Source organism: Heteronotia binoei, chromosome 2 (genome assembly GCF_032191835.1).
Source record: "Heteronotia binoei isolate CCM8104 ecotype False Entrance Well chromosome 2, APGP_CSIRO_Hbin_v1, whole genome shotgun sequence".
NCBI lineage: Eukaryota > Metazoa > Chordata > Lepidosauria > Squamata > Gekkonidae > Heteronotia > Heteronotia binoei.
The window spans coordinates 55,115,774-55,135,622 of NC_083224.1; the positions used below are offsets into that span (position 1 = coordinate 55,115,774).

A 19,849-nucleotide genomic window follows, 5' to 3' on the forward strand; every position below is an offset into this window, starting at 1 on the left:
ATGGGGAGTTTCCATTTGCAGACCACCCATACTGGATCAGGACAGGGTAGCACAGTATACTTACAACTGTGTCTATTATTCATAACAATTCCATGGAATTATCCAGTTACTCAAAAATCCAGCTTTCAAAGCAAACAATTCACAAATATCATGAATTCTGCAGTTTACAAACATGTAGAAATATCATACATATCAATGGTGTAAGAAGTATCTCTGGGGGTGGGGAAATCTAACTTTTAACTCTCTTTAATTATGCCTGAAAAACTGAGCACATAATTACTGAACATCTGAGATATCACTTTATCTAGCTGATGGGCAACACCTGGCACAAGATGGTAAAAACACAACACATTGATGAACTACTGTATTCTGGACAGTAAGAGTTAGCAATGTGTTAAAATCCCCTGGGAAGGAAGACTGATATTCCAATGTGTACTATAGAGTCGTATCTGTCATGATTATTTACGTCCCTCTCAAAATGAGATTCTGAAGATGTGTTTCTGACGTTTTAATGCACTTATGCAAGGTTAGGCGAGGTTCAGCAAACAATAAATAATATCTAGAGTGCTCATTTTAATACAACATTGTGTTATTAGCAATGATGTTATGACCAATGTAATAAAAGGCTCTTTGGTAAATAAACAGCAATGTCAAAGTAAATAATGGCAAGATTAGAAACTAACAAGGGCAAGAAGAATAGGGAACACAAAGCAAATTTTATCAATAGATTGCTGCTATTACAATAAAAGGAAATGGTATTTCTTTTGCCGGGAAAAGAACAGCAAAACCTAAACAACTGTGTGTGTTTATGTGTGAGTGTGTCTGTGTGTATGCATGTGCGGGTGTGTATTTTAAAATATTAGTATTACTGGTAAAGAAAAATTATATTCAAAGGAAGTTAAAGAAGAAAAGCAAACATTCTCAGTCTTAATTCATATGCAAAATTAGCAGCATGGTTGCTAGGGCTGCCTGGCTGCAGCCTCACACCTCTGAATTTCTCAGTGCAACAGAAGACAAAGCAGTTGTGATTTCTCCCTCCTCTTCCTCACCCAGGCCTGTTGTCTTTCTCCTCCTCCATCACCTGGGCAGTGTAGTCTTGCTTGTTCCAGAAGGCTAAGGAAGTACAGATGGAAAACCCCATAGCTACCTCATCTCCAGAGCAGCTGGGAAATGTACAGATTACTGGGAGAAATCTCCAGACTGCCATCCATGACAAAGGAAGCTTTAACTTGGAAAAGCTTATACCCTGGAAATCTTGTTGATCTTTAAGGTGCTTTTGGACTCGAGTCTTGCTCTTCAGGATGCAATGGCTATCATTGGTTGCCTTCTCAATGACTGCAACTCCATGTCATCATAAACTGTTTGTGTGAAATCTGTTCCCTCACATGACTGCAGCAATATCAATCATACAACACCAAGCCCACTTCTTCCCACAGCAAATGTGAACTCTGCACTGTTTTGCTGGGGAAAGTGCAGCAAAATCGAAAAAGATTCAATTGGCCTTTCACAAAGAGTTTGATTGTTTTTCAAGTAGCAAAAATGCTACAGATCAAACATACTGATAAAAGATTACCATATAATTTTATTTGCATATTAATTCTATTAGTGCAAGACCATTGCATCATTCATTGGAAGGTACAAATGGTAGAACTGAAGCAAGGTAAATTGGGGGGGGGGGGGCATAAACTTGTATAAGGGTCAAGAAGCAACTGTCAGAATGGGATATGGAACAACTGATTGGTTTAGAATAGGAAAAGGAGTTCGACAAGGATGTATATTGTCACCCTGCTTATTTAATTTATATGCAGAGTACATCATGTGGAATGCTGGCCTGGACAAAGCAGAAGCCGGAATTAAGATTGCCGGGGGAAACATCAACAACCTCAGATATGCAGATGATACCACTCTAATGGCAGAAAGTGGAGAGGACCTAAAGAACCTCTTGTTGAGGGTGAAAAAGAAGAGCACAAAAGTAGGCTTGAAACTTAACATCAAAAAAACTAAGATCATGGCATCCAGCCCCATCACACCTTGGCAAATAGAAGGGGAAGACATGGAAGTAGTGATAGACCATATTTCTGGAATCCAAGATCACTGCAGATGGTGACTGTAGCCATGAAATTAAAAGACGTTTGCTCCTTGGGAGGAGAGCTATGGCGAATCTGGCCAGTATAATAAAAAGTAGAGATATCACCCTGCCAACAAAAGTCCGTATAGTCAAAGCGATGGTATTCCCAGTAGTATGGCTGTGAGAGCTGGACCATAAGGAAGGCCAAGCACAGAAGAATAGATGCTTCGAGATGTGGTGCTGGAGAAGAATCTCGAGAGTCCCTTGGACTGCAAGAAGATCAAATCAGTCAGTCCTAAGGGAAATCAACCCTGACTGTTCCCTGGAAGGTCAGATGCTGAAGCTGAAGCTCAAATCCTTTGGCCACCAAATGAGAAGGGAGCACTCACTGGAGAAGATCCTGATGCTGGGAAAGACAGAAGGCAAAAGAAGAAGGGGACAGCAAAAGATGTGATGGCTGGACAGCGTTACTGATGTAACTAACACGAATTTGAACAGACTTCGGAGGATGGTGGAAGTCAGGAGGGCCTGGCGTGACTTTGTCCATGGGGTCGCAAAGAGTCAGACTCGACTGTGTGACTGAACAACAACAACAAATCAATTTGGAAATTCTGTGTGGAAGATTCATTTGTATTTTTGTATGACAGAAGCACATCATGGGCACCATGATGTCTGTAGACATTTCCTATTTCTAGAAAGTAGGTGAGGCTAGGTAGGGTTTTTGCCCAGCAGGGCCTCTCATAGACCATTGGAAATCTGATTGACTGTGCAGATTTAATCAATGTTGTTTCAGTGGCCTCCTGTCACCATGATGTTGGCTTTATTCTCCTGATCCCTCCTCTTCCGTAGTGTATTTAAAAAATTACCCCTCATCTCCACTGCACTTGGGCTTCCTCTCCCATGGTAGCCATTTTGTGACAGAGCCCACCATCCTGTCTCAGAATTACAAATGTGCTCCATGAGCTCAAAATGGTTAGGAACCCCTAACCTTCCAAAATAACTTCTCCATCCAAGGTCATGTCCATATAGAAGCTCACAGAAGTCAGGAGTGATTGTGCTAATTAAAGGTACAAATACATTGTGTAGGGTTGCCACGTTCTCCCTGGCCACCAGCGGGGGATGAGAAGGTAGCGTTTGCCAGATCCAGCTTGGGAAAACAGGAGATTTGAGGATGGAGTCTGAGGAGCACAGGAACTTAAGTGGGGTACAATGCTATAGAGTTCACCCTCTAATGTATCCATTTTCTTCAGGGGAACTGAGCTCTGCTGTCTGGAGATAAGCTGTAATGCCAGAGGATCCCCAGGTCCCACTTAGAGGCTGGAATTCCTATTAGGGTTGCCAGGTCCAACTTAAGAAATTTCTGGAGACTTTGGGGGTGGAGCCAGGAGCAAGGGTGTGACAAACATCACTGAACTCTGAAGGGAGTCTAAAGGGAACATCTAAAGGGACTGCATGTCTTTTAAATTCCTTCCCTCCAGGGCTTTTTTGTTCCTGTGTGGAACAATGGTGATGTCAGGGGGTGTGGCCTAATATGCAAATGATTTCCTGCTGTGCTTTTTCTACAATAAAAGCCCTGCTTCCCTCCATTTAGAAATAATGAAGGATAGGGGCACATTCTTTTAGGGCTCAGAACTGGACCCCAGGTCCAATCTTTTTGAAACTTAAGGTGCTTTGAGGAAAGGCACCAGATGCTATGCTAAAAATTTAGTGCCTCTATCTCAAAAAAAAACCTGCCTCCCAGAGCCCCAGATACCCACAGATCAATTCTCCATTATACCCTATGGGAATCAGTCTCCATAGGGTATAATGGACATTGCCCCCCCCTTTCTGGTAACTTTGTAGTGGGGAGAGGGTCTCCAAACTGGGAGATTCCCTGCACCCAACTGGGGATTGGCAACCCTAATTCCTATGCAGCATTCAGCTGTCACAACAAACGGACACACATGCAGATTGTTTGCCATGCTTCCATGGTCCTTCCCTCTCTCCTCTCCTAATGTGTAGAATGTAAATAAAAGCTTTAAATAAAACTCTGATTTTCTGTTCCATCTCAGTGCTGGCACCTGGGCAACCTTGAGGAAATATACCTCAGTCTACCAAAGAACCCACCTTTCAATGGTGCATGAAATTGGGATTTGATTCAAGGCTTCCCAAACTGGGAGGATTTGATTCATAATCTATACACCTTGGAAGGATGGAAAGAAAGCACCAGTGCAACCAGCAAGCTGTCTATACCCAGTTCAATCAAACCAACCCTGCCTGGATGGACCAGGCTAGCCTGATCTTGTCAGATCTTAGAAGGTAGGCTGTATCAGCTCTGGTTAATTCTAGGATGGGAGGCCACCAAGGAAATCTGTGCAGAGCCAAGCAGTGGCAAACCACCTCTGTTCATATCTTGCCTTGAAAATCCTATGGGGTCACCATAAATTGGCTGCAACTTGATGGCACTATCCTAGGGTTGCCAAGTCCCCTTTGCAAGTGATGTCATGTTGGCCACTCTAGGAACTTCTGGGAAAACTCTATGGTTTTAGAGTCTTCCCAGAAGCTCCTAGAGTGGCCCGCATGCGACATTGCTGGTGCAATGATGTCACTTGTGAGTGATGTCATCACACCAGCGACACTGGAAGGGGATCCCCTCGCTGGCTCACTGCGGGCCAGCGGGTTGGCGACCTCCAGGTTGGAAGGATCCCTGCCCCGTCCAGGAGCTTGGCCTACACTTTCCACACCACAAACAAACCAAGGTCTGTCATGACAATATGGCCTATAATTCAGAGCAGCAGATCCTGGGACCACAACAGGACAAGCCATGACTTCCAGGGTATTTGGCTGCTTGCTGGATCAGCAAGACCTCAGCCTATTTAAGCAAGACTTATATTTCACTAAAGAAAATTCCAATTCTGTACAATTTCCAAAATCAAGAATAGTTCTCTTCTCAGTGAGTTGTACAGTTTGCCTTTAAACTTTTTTTCTGGTTTCTTTTAGCACATGTGTTTATCATTGTGCTTTTTAAAAAATCCCTGAAAAATTAGATATTAAAGGGATATATCACTTTGGAATGCTACTAAAGGTGTGCTTTTTTTAATTTCAAAAGAAATCTTCAAACAGTAATGCTACAAGCTTTCTAAGCACAGGAAAAAATGTTTCCACTGCCCCAAGGCTTTTACAGCCCGTACAGAGGAGATTAATGAAGAATAAAATCAAAATGTTTTATCATCTCAACAAAGCAGTCATAATGTTCTATCTATACAGTACGTTAAAGATTTCTGTATGTTACTTCTTCTTAGCCAGCTATTCTTTTCCTCCCTTCTTCGTCGTTTTCTGTTTGCACATCTTAAACATAAATTCTCTTTGAAAACCACAAATAGTATTATCTTTTTACTAACCTTGTAATTTTTTTAGGCAGTTACTATTTCCCTTGTGTCAAATCTTTGTGTTTACTGTAAAGCACTAAGCAACAAGTAATATGTGCCTGCAGGGTATGGAGCAGAAAGGAGGGACACGTTGTGGAGCTGAGATGGAAACAAGGCCCAAGCTTTCTAAACCCCTACAACAGCTGGCAAATAAAATGCAAGGGCCTATGAGTGGAATCTGCAAGTTCAATTGCTGGATGCCAGCCTGGAAGATGCTGCACTATATGAGACAGCCTCTAACTAAACCAGAGGTGGCTAACCTAGCGGTAAGAACCAGACACAATACACAATGCCCCATTTTAGGCAACATCCTCTTGGTATTTGTCCCCAAGCGTTTGTCCTGATATAAAAGTGCCAGTGGTAATAACACCAAATCTCTCAGAATCCCTATGAGGAAATTGAGGGAGGGGCTCCAAAGAAAAAAATCATTTATATTCTCATTAACAGGCATATATAATTTTGGATTATAGGAAATCTTATACTCAAATTTTAACTGAACCAGGAAAAAGATGGTGGGAAAATGTCTCCCTTCTTGAACCAGATGAGATATCCGCAAAATGTGGCTGGCATAGAGTATCAAGCTATGCAGGATCGCACTCACAAAGTCCTTTAGTGTATGCCTCCCTTGCTCTGTTCCCCCATGCCAACAAAGCAAAGCATTATTCTTAAGACACCAGAGCATCATAGCAACCCTTTTCTCCTGGCTACAAAAATAATGCAAGGCAAGAGACAGAGCGGTGTATATCAATTTCCTTGAGCAATGAACTAAAATTATCTAGGGAAGATTATCTGATTAAGTAACTTTGAATTAAGACTACAACTGACCATCATAAAAATAGCTTCTGCCTGTAACATCCCACAGAGTAACCACTAGAAATTAGCAAGAAACTATTCTGATTATAATACTCAAGAATACATGAGACAGAATAAAAATGACTACTAATTAGCTTTATTTGGGATATTTTTACCCCACTTTTCTCCCCAATGAGGACCCAAAGCAGTTTACAACATTTTCTAATGTTAGGCTGAGGGACTGGCCCAAGGCCATCTAGAAAACTTCCATGGTAGGTATCTCCTGGGCTGACCCTATGAACACTAAAAGGGGTCTCAAAAGCCACAATAGTGCAAGATCTGAAGAAGGCCCAACCATCAAAAGAATCAGATTGTACTACACTGTAATTATAACGGTTTAATAAATTGATTTATTAATTTAAATTTAGGATGTGGAAAATTTAGGGCCATGTTAAACAAAGCAGTTTCAGGTCAGTAGCCATGTTGGTCTGCAGTAGACAAGCAAGATTCCAGGGCAATAGCACAAGATCCCCAGGGTATTAGCTTTTGAGAATCACAGCTCCTTCAGTAGTTTACCACAGTATGCCCTTTTCAAAAGCAAGCAGGTGAACATTAAGAGCAATTCCAAACAAATTTTCCTATGTACATATACAGAGGATGGAGCAAACCTAGCAGAGGTCTGAATAGCCCTCCCCCCCGCACCAACATCATGTCAGTAGTGCCCAGCTGTTTTTGCTTTTTAAGCACACTTTCTTGCCTAGATCCTCAACACATAGGTTTCTCTTGACCTTATACTCAGGGCCGACCCTGCCACCAGGCAAACTAGGCAATTGCCTAGGGCGCTGGCCTTCTGGGTGCACTGAAATGGGCACCCCCATATGACTCAGTGACATTATCAGTATATGGGGGGGGGGGGGGCGCTAGAAGTTAGCCTTGCCTAGGGTGCCAGACAGTCTAGGGCCAGCCCTGCTGATACTGGCACATGGCAGGTAGAAGGCAGCTTAATGCTTCAATGGGAAGCGTGGAAGGGACTTTCCTTTGAAAGAATGCTCAGTCTATGACTAAGTGTGGAACAAGTCTAAGAAAGAAGCACTCTTACCTGGATCCTGTTTTTTAAAACTTCTAAAAGGGGTTCAAAACATTTCAGAAAGACACAGTTATTTGACACAGTTACCCAGATGGAAAAATAACTTTGAACATGGATGTAAGGAAAGCTGGGCATGTGGAGACAAGGAGGGTGGGGATTCTTTCCCTCCCCAATATGTAGTAGACATATTCAAGGGGGTACTTTGGGGAGGGAAAGACTGGAAAAAGCATAAAGGGGACATCAGTGTATACTTTTCTCTTAGCTCCTTTAATTTACCTTCCCAATTACATTAAAAAATCCATTGCTAAAAGGGGATAAGGAATTAATTCTCAGTAGGATCGTCACAGCACGAACCATTTCGTCTGATATTAGAAGTCCCAGAAGTACCCATCTTAGGCAGAGTGGTTAACCAAATTATGATACACTGCGGTGCTGGCTAAATTAGCATCTTAATAAAAGGTTAGAAAAGGAAGGCAGAAAACAGATAGTTTGTGTTTACTTTTGAGGAAAAGAAGAATCTGTTTCTGGGACAAGATCGAGTATGTCTTAATTAATTATTGAGTAATTGTTCCTATGTGCATATATTTTCAGGTGCTTCAGGGAATAATAAATTATGATGACATCTACATTTAATATTTTTTTCCAGATGCTGTATATTTCTCCCTACTTTCACAGAGACAGACATGTTACCAGGAGGTGGTGGAAGACAGTGAACATCCTGGGGCATTTAGGGCCTACTACAGATCCTGTCATGTGCCCTCTCCATCTCTGTCACCAAATTTGAGGACAGGAAAAGATAAGGGGGGGAGAGCAGCTGGGAGGCCTCTTAGCTGAACAGTGGCATTTTGAGTACTGTAAACTCAGCTCAGACACCAGAGAAATCTGAGCTTCATTCATATTGTGCTTGAGAAGTTCAAACTTAGCAAATTTGCTTTTGAATTTCCCCAACTCTCATTGCTAGTAACACATACTGGTTGTACAGTTCTACAACTTTTTTTTTTAAAAAAAGAACTCACATACACACAAATGTTCTTACTGTCCCAACATCAAGTGTAAGTATCTCTCCAGAAAAAGATATGCCAGCTCCTTTCTGGAATATTTACAGAAGCAGCATGAGAAGCAAACCTCCTTCCTCTTTCAGTACTTACTGCAATACACCAAAGCAACACTACAGAAGCACATTTGTGTAGTAACCACTTAAATTATTTTTCTGGCACCAGACAAAGTATTATGCTGACCTGAAGACTTTTAGTCATGTGTAGCAAGAAGGCAGTGGCATCCATGCACAATCCATCTGGTTCCCTTTTATAATTATGGTACCCATGAGCAGCAGCCTAGATAGCCATTGGCAACAGCCCTGATTAGTTTGGAACCTTACATTTACCATGGCAACTTTTAAACTTGGATCCCAGCCAAAAATGTATGTTTTATATAAAGGGAATAGATCTATGCCACTGTGTATGGTGTTTTCTGTTTATGGTATGCATTATCCTGCTCTCACTGCATAATTTTCTACCTCACTAATACCATGTTCTTCATTGTTCAACATATCATGTCTGATACTTCTTAGAACTGTTTCTAATCTTGCTGTAGTGCTCATTAGATGTTTCATGCTATTTGACTGCACTGATTTACACCATGTAATCTGCCTTGAGTCACAGTGAAAAAGAGAGGCTACAGATAAAGAAGTAAATAACATACAAATGTGTACATCACATGCCCCTCTGTAAAATGAGACACATGGCAAGTGTGGGGGGAATGGGCTCACTGTATGCACATTTTTTCATGAGAAAAGTGGCATTTTATACACATCTGTATGCTATTCATATATAACATTTGTCACATGTATTTTGTAAATGGGGAAAGGGCGGGGAATAGAACAGCAGGGTGCATGAAGTATCAGAAATAGTGATTATGATCTACCAGAGAGAGTAACAGCTGCTACTTCATGGGTAGATATTTCAGTCTCAGTATGGTCTACTTTGTCTCTCTTACTTATCCACTTTATATTCAGCATGGCTAGATGAGTCATGCTACCCCATGGACTGGGATTCTTTGACCTTTCTTCATGCATTAGTATGTAAAATTACTGCTTACGTTTTCTCCAACAAAGAATACTCAGGGCCTCTAACTGTTTTCATTATTCATGCTCTATTAATAATACACTTTGAGCTTCATTCAGAGGTGTACTCGAAAACTTCTGTTCTCGGTGACTTAAGCAGTTTCAGTTCACATGCTAATGAAGTTCCATTATTTGGCATGACCTTGATAAGCAACAACACAAAGAGCTCACTCACTGTATCAAGCCCAGAGAGTAGATATTTAGTATTCCTCTGGATCAGACTTCTTGTGTGGAAACATTAAGAATTCATATAAAAGCTACATGGTAATGGACACAATTTTTTAATATTCTCATATTCAGCACTAACTCAACTTTAACCACTGTGAGCTCTTCTACAGTATAACGAGCGTATAAAAGGGCATCCTGTCCCAAGCTATTATGAGGATGGAATACAGCCACTGCCTAAAGTTAAGAGGACTGTGATGATGGTTAAAGAAAAATAAACAGTAGGAGGAATGTGTCTGTTTATATCCTTGCAACTGAGAACGGGCAATGGAGATGGATGTTAACATTTGTACATTCTTCCACCAGTGGTCCCTTCTACTGATGCAAGTCCTTACACTAAAGGAACAAACTGGTAGAATCCAACCTCATTGTTTTTTAAATACATGGACAGCATAAGCAAAGCTTTAGTGATCCTTCCCCATGGTGCTCAGAATACATAGCAAAAACAACGCCGGGAAGTTTGGAGAAAAGAGCAGTGTATACATCTTAATATGTGAAATATGTTGGGAGGGGTGCCTTACCCAGCACAGTGATCATTTACAGGCTTAACTGCACCCATATCTTGGATGCCACTACTTCAAGCTTATCTCAAAAAATTAAATAGTAATCTTTTTAACACTAGTGGACTTTGTAGAAGAATTTTAAGTGAGCAGAGAAAGAAATTAACCAAGGAACTAAAGGAAACTGCTTCCTGGCCTCTCCATAAGAAAAGATCCTTTAAGTGGCAACAGAAAAAAACCTGCTGAGAGATTGGTTTCTGACTAATTTGTAGTTTCATCAGAAACTATGCAGCTCTCCTTTTCTTTCAGCATCCCTTTTCTTCTATTTTACATTTTTCTTAGATTATGAGCCTATAAGCAGGGATCTACACAATGACCAAGGCAGTTTAGCTGCTTTTACAAATATAATATTGCGATGACCTTGACTTCTAGAATGGAATAATTCATGGTGGATAATTTTAAGGACAGAATAAGACTGACCCCCCCACACACACACACACACACAAGCTGAAACGAGATCCCTGCTCCTTAGCTTGCCTGACTGCCATATCACTTGTTCTCTTATTTATTTTTGAAAAATAAATATTGCAAACAAACCTGAATTTAGATTTCAAATAAATTTTGTATAGCCAAAAGCAATAAAGATTTTATTTCACTTAACTAATTACTTTGGAAAATGCCCATGTTCCAAATTGTTTTATAATTTTACCATTAACAACAAGCATTTCCCCTCCTCCTTGGAATGCTAAACCTTTTACCTGGCAGCAGTCATAGTTTCCTCCCTCTGCAGAAACCTTGGGACTGGATGTATGCCTCACTCCACTGTAGCTGACAAATTCACGTATGGTACTTCTGAGGGTAAACATCCGTTTTTCTCCTTTTCTTTGGTTTAACATTCATTTTACATCATAGTCAACCTCTGATCTACATGTGAAACAAACTCTTCACTTACAAATTCAGATATATGGACAAGACAAGGTGCCTGCCACAGCAGTCACAGTAGCAAAAACATATTGCAACCTTGTCCCAGAAAGCAGTTATCAGCTTCCAAGGGGGGAAAATTACAATATTCTGTGGCCAGATATAAATCCTCATGCAAGATTTCATTCTGCAATGTTTACAGCTTTACTACAGCACTGTCTGATCAAAACTGAAATATCACAATATCTAACAATAATATGCAACTGAACCTTGTATGGCTAGTGTAAACTGCTGAAGAGACCACCCACACGGAATACTCAGAGGACTTCCCAGGTATGCAGAAAAACATTGAACCAAAAAGGGGGGGGGAAGCAACCCTATTTGGGGGTGGTGGAATCTGATGAGACTAAATATGCTGCAAATGAGACAGAATGTTGGGTATTTTAATGTCAGTTACAGGATAGGAGGGGATGGGAGAAGAAATCAGCCTGCTCTAGCCCTTGAGAGCTCAAAGAATCTTGGAGGGGGAGATTTGAGGAGGTGAGATAAGATTTCAAAGCTGTTTTACCCTCCTGCAATTCCCCACAAGCCCCAGCTTGTATAATGACTATTATACTATATGAATTGTATTTTACAGTCTTCTGTCAGTCCCCAGGCACCATCAAATTCCACTTATATAGATAGCAGATCTGTAAATATCTGATACTTGTCTGTTCAACTAGGCCAAATACCAAATGTATCTGGTCAAATAGCACACTCAGAGCAAGCTGGAGTAGGCAGGTTTCTCCTGTAGTTGTATATGTTGCTTTCTCAGATGCTGAATCTAAACAGCAAAGGCCTCTCTAATATATGCACAGCTAACACATAGCTAGAAGTCTCTGATAACACTTTTTCTACTCCAGCAATCCATACATTCATGTTAGCCCCTCGGGTTTTAAACAAACATTTGCTACTCTTCCAGGCCTCAGAGACCAGTACATAAAGACGCCACAGGAGACATTGGTGTCAAGAGAAGTCACCCCAGGCCAAAAAAGCATCACAAACAGGTGCAATGAAAATGTAATTCTAGAAAGCTGACAGGTCTTCAATTGTTAATCTTCATCTCTACTGTAATCCAAAAACAAATCTACATGAAAATGTGGGGAAAGAACTGTACAATTGCAAAATGCTACAGGACAATACTACAGGAAAATGCTACAGAAAAGATTACTTTCCCAACAGTAACACAGCCTTCATCCAAATACACCAGCACATCCAGTCGCAAAACACTGATCATGTCACATAATTCTACTCTGAAATGGTGGAAAACCTGTATAACCTTTGCAGCCATTTTGAGGGAAAGTATTCTGAGATCCTATCTGACACCTTCCTTTTACAACTCTGCATCCTCAGCAATGTATATGTAGTTTCATTACAATTGATACACACAGGCAATTAGTGTTGCTGAATACTCTACATAATCCACCACACACACTTGCATAACTACTGTTTTACCTGATTTGCTGAGAGGAATTCCTGGTTATTGTCATTCATTCCCATATACATGTTCTCTCCGTCAAACTGGAAAGACAAAAGAAACCAGGATGTTAGCAAGATGCTGAAAATATGGGAAATAAATCATTGTTTCTCACTGCAAAGCTTCATTTTCTGCAAAAAGTCATGGGTTACAGAAATAATCAAATCCAGGACAGCAGCTCAGACTGTAAATAAAATGGTACAATACTGAGTTAAAAGGTACCACCATTAATGAAAGCAACCAAAAAATCGGCCCAATGGTAGCCCCAAACTTTTAATGCAATTTTCACCTACTCATTTATTTTTTTATTTATATCCCGCCCTCCCCACCAAAGCAGGCTCAGGGCAGCTCACAATATAAAATCACAACAAACAATTAAAATCAATACATATTATAAAATTACACAATCAGTAGTTAAAAACAGACAGAATTAATTTGGTGCTAATCTCTTCAACATTATGTTTTTCAGTGGCGACAGTATTTCTTCAGATTTCCTACGATATAGGCTCCACGTCAGTTAAATGCCAACCGGAAGAGAGCGGTCTTACAGGCCTTGCGGAACTGGACGACGTTCCCCAAGGCCTCACTTTCTCTGGCAGTTGATTCCACCAGCAAGGGGCTGCAATTGAGAAGGCCCTCTCTCTAGTGATCTTTAATTTGGCCTCCTTCGGCCTGGGGATTACTAATAGATTTTGAGATCCAGATTGAAGTACCCTCTGGGGAACGTGTGGAGAGAGACGGTCCCTAAGGTAGGCAGGTCCTAGGCCATATAGGGCTTTAAAGGTAATAACCAGCACCTTGTAACGAATCCGGTATACTATTGACAGCCAGTGTAGTTCCCGCAGTCCCAGCTGTATGTGCTCCCACCTGGGAAGCCCCAATAACAGCCTGGTCATCGCATTCTGCACTAGCTGTAGTTTCCGGGTACGGCACAAGGGCAGCCCCATGCAGAGGGCATTACAGTAGTCCAACCTCAAGGTGACCATTGCATGGATCACTGTTGCCAGGTTGCCGCGCTCCAGGAAGAGAACCAACTGCCTTGCCCACCTAAGATGGAAAAAAGCGGATTTAGCAGTGGCTGCTATCTGGGCCTCCATTGTCAAGGCAGGCTCCAGCAACACCCCCAAACTTCTGACCTTGTGTGCCATTGTCAGTGGCACAATGACAAATGCTGGTAAGGGAATTTCCCTACCCAAACCGCCGCGACTCAGGCAAAGGACCTCTGTCTTCGATGGATTCAGCTTCAGTCGACTCAGCCTAAGCCATCCTGCCACAGCTTGCAACGCCAGATCCAGATTCAAGAAGATCCAGAATGCAAGAATTAAGGCAAGAATTTTTATAAGCCACAGACAAATGACTTGGTATTTATAGTTCTCCCCCAACCAATATCTCTTGCAGATGACAATATATGATCATTTATTCATTTATACCAGCCTTTCCCCCCACTCCTCTACTTGCACCTGATGGAATGGCCTTGGGTTAGTCATAGCTCTGGCAGAGGCTGTCCTTGAAAGGGCAGCTGCTGTGAGAGCCCCCTCAGCCCCGTGCACCTCACAGGGTGACTGTTGTGGGGGGGAGAAGATAAAGGAGATTGTAAGCCGCTCTGAGTCTCTGATTCAGAGAGAAGGGTGGAGTATAAATCTGCAATTCTTCCTCTTCAATGGGGATCCAAAGTGACTTACGTTGTTCTGATCTATACCACTACCCACACAACAAACTTTCAGGGCAGGGTAGGATGACAGTGTGTGACTGGTCCAAGGTCACCCAGCAAGTTTCCATGGAAGAGTAGGGATCTATGTATTTATTTATTTATTAGTTCAATTTATACCCCACCCTCCCCATCAAGGCAGGCTCAGAGTGGTTGATATGAACCTGGGTCTCCCAGGTTCTAGTCTGACTTCTAACCACTACACAACACTAGAAATAGAAGCAACCAGCTTGGCAAGGAAAGAAAATAAGAACATTAACTTTACAGTGTGAAAACAACAACTGACTGAGGCTTGAGTCAGACATAACTCAAAACCATGGCTAATGCAAGGAAAAGTTGAAGGCAGTAGGAAAAGATGAAGAACTAAGAACTTAATTCATAAGGTTGCCATAAGTCAGAAGTGCCTTGATGGCACATAACACACAAGCATAGCTAGCAAGTAGTCTGAATGTAGGCCACTCCATGAACTGTTTAGGATCAATCAAATCTGAAACTGTGATTCAAAAATGGTTTATTATCCACAGTCCTAAATTTTACATTCCAACTTAATTCTGGCTTGATCCTTGCTGTCACCCTTACATTTTGCCAGGCTACAGACAAGCCTGGCCAGAACAAATACGATGAAAACAGTATTTATTGAAGCAAACTATCTGAATTTCCTAAATCCTGGTTTCACAAACCAGCCATATTTAACATCTGTGTTGACAATACATGGAAGCCCTTCTAAGGGCACAGCAAAGAGATTATCAGTAGGGTTGCCAAGTTCAATTTAAGAAATATCTGGGGATTTTGGGGGTGGAGCCAGGAGACATTGGGGTGGAGCCAAGATCAAGGCTGTGACAAGCATAATTGAACTCCAAAGGAAGTTCTGGCCATCACATTTAAAGGGACAGCACACCTTTTCAATGCCTTCCTTCCATAAAAAATAATGAAGGATAGGGGCACCTACTTTTGGGGCTCACAGAATTGGACCCCCTGGTTCAATCATTTTGAAACTTGGGGAATATTTTGGGGAGAGGCACTAGATGCTGTACTGAAAATTTAGTGCCTCTACCTCAAAAAACAGTCCCCCCCCCCCAGAGCCCCAGATACCCGTGAATCAATTCTCCATTATTTTCTATGTGACTAAATCTCCACAGGGAATGATAGAGTTCCCAGCAGACATTTCCTTCCTTTCCCCCCGCTTTCTGATGACCCTGAAGTGAGGGGAGGGCCTCCAAACCGGGGGATCCCCTTCCCCCACCTGGGGATTGGCAACCCTAATTATCAGTGATATCCTAAAACCGCTTTCCTGGGAATGAGCCACATTCAATAAAATTGGGCTTATTTCTGAGCAGTCTTGTTTAGGATTGCTTCCATTTATGTGCAATACAACATTCTTATACCAGCCCTGTTGTCTTATTTCTTACAAAAAGTACAGATTACAGTTACCAGGCAGCATAAATTCTTAAACACATATAAATCTAAAACAAACCACAAGGGCATTCAAGACAAAAAATTAAACAGCACTCCCTTTTATCGCTCACCTTTACTCTTTATCTTATCAGCATGAATCTGTAACAACTGCTTTTGATTCTTATTCCTCTGAGCTGCAGTGGAGCAGCACAGCAGAAATAATGCATAGATAATGAAGAATCAGTTAATGGGAATGCAACAACTGTTTTGAACCAGTGTGATAAAAAATGTCAAGCAGTCATTACAGCAGCAGCACCACCACCCCCCCCCCCCAAAAAGCAGGTACTTATTCTGAATGCTCCAGTCCCAAATTCCTGTTAATAAGCTTAAAATCTAATGAAGCTCAAGTGGAAGATATCTTTTGTTTCAAGTGGACGGTAGACAGGTGAATAAGCCTCAAATCCCTTTATCTTCCCCACATGCATTGAGACATGACTGAAGACTTTCTAGTTTTAGAAGTCCCCACCACAACTCCAATACGTTGTCATATTCAAATTTGAGTGCTTTTCCAAACTGAGGTTTAAGTAGTTCCCAGCAACGTGGATTCTAATCCAGGGCTGCATCCAAAGATGATCCAAAAATATTTTTATAAGGAAGCAGTTAATTTCAGTATTTCAGAAAAAGACAAATCAAAGCAACGGATCCTGTAAATTACAGAAAGGAACCTTTCAGCAGCTCTTCCTCATTGCTGAAAGTGATTGCTAGACTAACATTATATGGATTTTGCCCAATTCCAGTACTGTGGGCTGCCAAATAAATAACTAATTGACCAGATTCTGATTTCAATACATTATTTCTAATTAGTGCTAGCATTCCAGTACAATTGATCTGTGAAATACTCCATGAACCCACATTTCATCATTACACGGAGTCCATACTCTAAATCACTAGAACTGGCTCCAGCAAGGACAGGGTAAACACAGAAAATGGGTTTAGAACTGCACCATATATTGATTCTTTCTGTCAATTTAATCCCACCCTTGCCGCAGGGAGCTTGAGCAAGCACATAGGGTTCTTACCTCCTTCATACAACTTTATCCACACAACATTTCAAAGCAGTGGGTTAGGCTGAGAGGAAGTGACTAGCCCTTGGTGATTCAGCTGGCTTCAATGGTGAGTAGGTACCTGAAACCAAATCTTCACTTTTTTTGTCCAATATTCTAACTACACCATACTTTGCACTCTTCTAAATAGCATCTCCTGGTGGTCCCCAGTCCCAAAGACATCTGCTTAGCCTCAACCAGGCTAGGGCCTTTTCAGCCCTAGCTCCAGCCTCTCTACCAAATGAGATCAGGGGCCTGTGGGACTTATTACAGTTCCACAGTGCCTATAAAACAGAACTGTTCCACCAGACCTTTGACTGAGGCAGTGGGTGCCCAGTTACATCGGCCTCCCCTGCTCCACCCGCCTTCCTCACTCCAGTGAACTAATGTGTTGCCGCTTACTCCCAAACACCAGTTCCATTTGGGCATACACAGTGACCTCCGGGAGCTTCTAAAAAAATGTTTTTTGCCATCTTGTGTTGAATTACGGTGTTTTAACTGGATTACTGTGTAACTGCTTTTAGATGTTTTATTTGATTAAATTTATTGTGAACTGCCCACTTGTGGGAGAGGGTAGGATAGAAACATAATAAATAACCATATTTTGATTTCTACCACTATACCTTAAAGCAAGCAGAGAACTTATCCACTTCGTTCATGCATACTCCTTTATCCTTTCAGCAGCTAACATTTTCTATCCATAAGGCAACATCTAATTGCATCAACTCCAATCTAAAACCAGGCAGGAAACTAAGTTTGTCTTCCATATGTATGTCTTTTTTTTTTAAATCTACTTCCTTGAAAGCAAATCAAACTCTCCCCTTATATAATTCCATCCTGTTAAAACATAAGTTCTTTTATTGTTTTATATTATCTTGCCCAGTTCCAGTAACTATAGTGAAGAATGTCTTAAAAATTGCTGTGCTCCCAATTGCCAACCAGTGAAGGTAGTTTTGAGCAGCCCTCAAAATTCAGTGGAAGTTTTAGAACTTCTTTACTGCAGATTGCATTTTCTTTTGCCCCTCCAGGCATTAAGGGCACAAACAAATTTAGTATAAACTCTCCTGCCAGGAGAGGTTTTTCAATTAAATGTCTGCCAGTTGTACAACAGCTAGGTACAGTAGATAAATAATGCATACTATATTCTTATTATCGTTGTGGTGCAGAATGTAGTTGAAGACAATTGGCTTCAACATGCCATGCTGATTTACAGTAGAAACAAAAATTAGGATGATTTGCTCCTGGTTTTGATTAGCCATAGCTCCTCAAGCATGTCAAGACATTAATCGATTTATAGATATATGCACATACATTCATCATACGCTATTTCCAATAAAAAATTGATCAGTTTCATCTTTAATCAACTAAGCATGATGTGCAATGGAAACAGTTTTCTTTGTAGTTCTGTTAATTTTGGAGGGAAATAGTCTGGAACTAGTCTCTAAATTGTCCTTCTCCTCCTTCTACACAATTGCTTTTTCAAAATTATATTTCATTTTCTGTGCCCAGGAAACAAGGATGATGAAATTTACAGCAGAGGAAAGAAGTCATGGTATGCACACCTCTAAAAGGTTTTATCTATTATCTTTTAATTGATTCAGTTTTATATATCTTTGCAAACTACAAGGGAAGTTCACTATCAAAAAGAGGTTAATATAAGGTACCAAAAGTGTGTTTTAAGCTAGTGCAATGCATATTAAAAATAGTTTTAACTTGGTTCTTTAACAGAATGATATTTGTATGTTTAAACTATGGACAGCTGGATGAAGCTAATACAAATAATTGATTTTAATATATTTTAATAAGGGCATCACTTTATAAGGGAGTCATGATTTCGTATCTGCTGTAAGGTATTTATGTATCTACTTGTGAAAGTTACTTGTCACTTATGATACGTAGTCCTACCCATTTGGTTTATTGTACATATTTTAACACATTGTACTATACCGCAAATAGCTAGCAAAGTCTGCCACAGGGAAATCAAGTAAGAACCAATCTGTTCAAATTCATACCTTTCTCAGCCAATAGAAATGAGATTTTTCTAAACCTTCCCCCCCTCCAAGTTCTTTTCCTCAACTTTTTTTCTTGTATTATCTGTAACCCACCCACTCCCAAACATACCTCACATATTTGGAGTAGAACGGGTTACAAATCAAATAAATAAATAAATTCGAAATCAACTGGGGGAGACAGAACTCCTGGATTCAGTGAAGCAAATTCAGTCAATGTAGTGGGACTACCTTGCCTCCTTATCTTGCTGCAGCCCCAAATGTCCACATTTCTCCTTAGAGACAAGAGGCCCCCAGGAACAGAATGAAGGATCTCTAGCAGTTGATGAAATCAGCAAAAATCATTCTCTCTTCCATTTGTCAGTCCTCTATTGTATCCAAATCCCTTTATGAACAATGTAGTACCATCAAATTTTGACATAATTAGTTCTTTACTGGATATGCTTTTCAAAGCAATGCTCAGGCTTTGATATTATTACTTGCTTTGCCCATTCTTTATCACACTGTGGATCTGTTGCTGTTACTATTGAGTTGTTAATGCCTCTGGGTTGTCAGGAGTGCTCTGGAACAAAAATTAAAATACAAGACCATGCCCGTGACTTGCTATCTACATTGACGATTAAAATACACAAGAAACAAGATCAATCACATTTATGTATCTGTTACACACACCACATACAGCCATGAGTGTGTTTTCACATGAAAAGGGGTGTGTAGGTCAGAAGAGCAATAATGCCCCATCCCACACTATTCCCTGCTGCACCATTATTTCAAACTCTTTTCTTCCCATCCCAGAATCCTCTCATAATTATCAGGTATTTGAGGACTGTATTAAGCTGTACTGCTCTAGGCAAATTGGGAGAATTTATGTGTAAAACACAACCTCCCCACTCCACTTTACACATGAATAAGGAAGACTTATATGTCTTTCACATATGAAACATAAATACACATGGTGGCTCACCTCCATCAATTCCAGTTTCTTTTTAATTAGAT

General features: G+C 40.8%; 1 protein-coding gene across 4 annotated transcripts in view; it reads right to left on the bottom strand.

The window, feature by feature from the left end:
• The window catches only part of TOX2 (TOX high mobility group box family member 2), a 351,639-nt gene that overhangs the window by 225,182 nt on the left and 106,608 nt on the right, over positions 1 to 19,849 (bottom strand). For all 4 annotated transcript variants that reach the window (XM_060231005.1, XM_060231004.1, XM_060231006.1 and 1 more), the window contains exon 2: positions 12,617 to 12,682. In XM_060231005.1, coding sequence (XP_060086988.1) covers positions 12,617 to 12,682 — 66 coding nt within the window. The remainder of the gene's footprint in view (positions 1 to 12,616; positions 12,683 to 19,849) is intronic.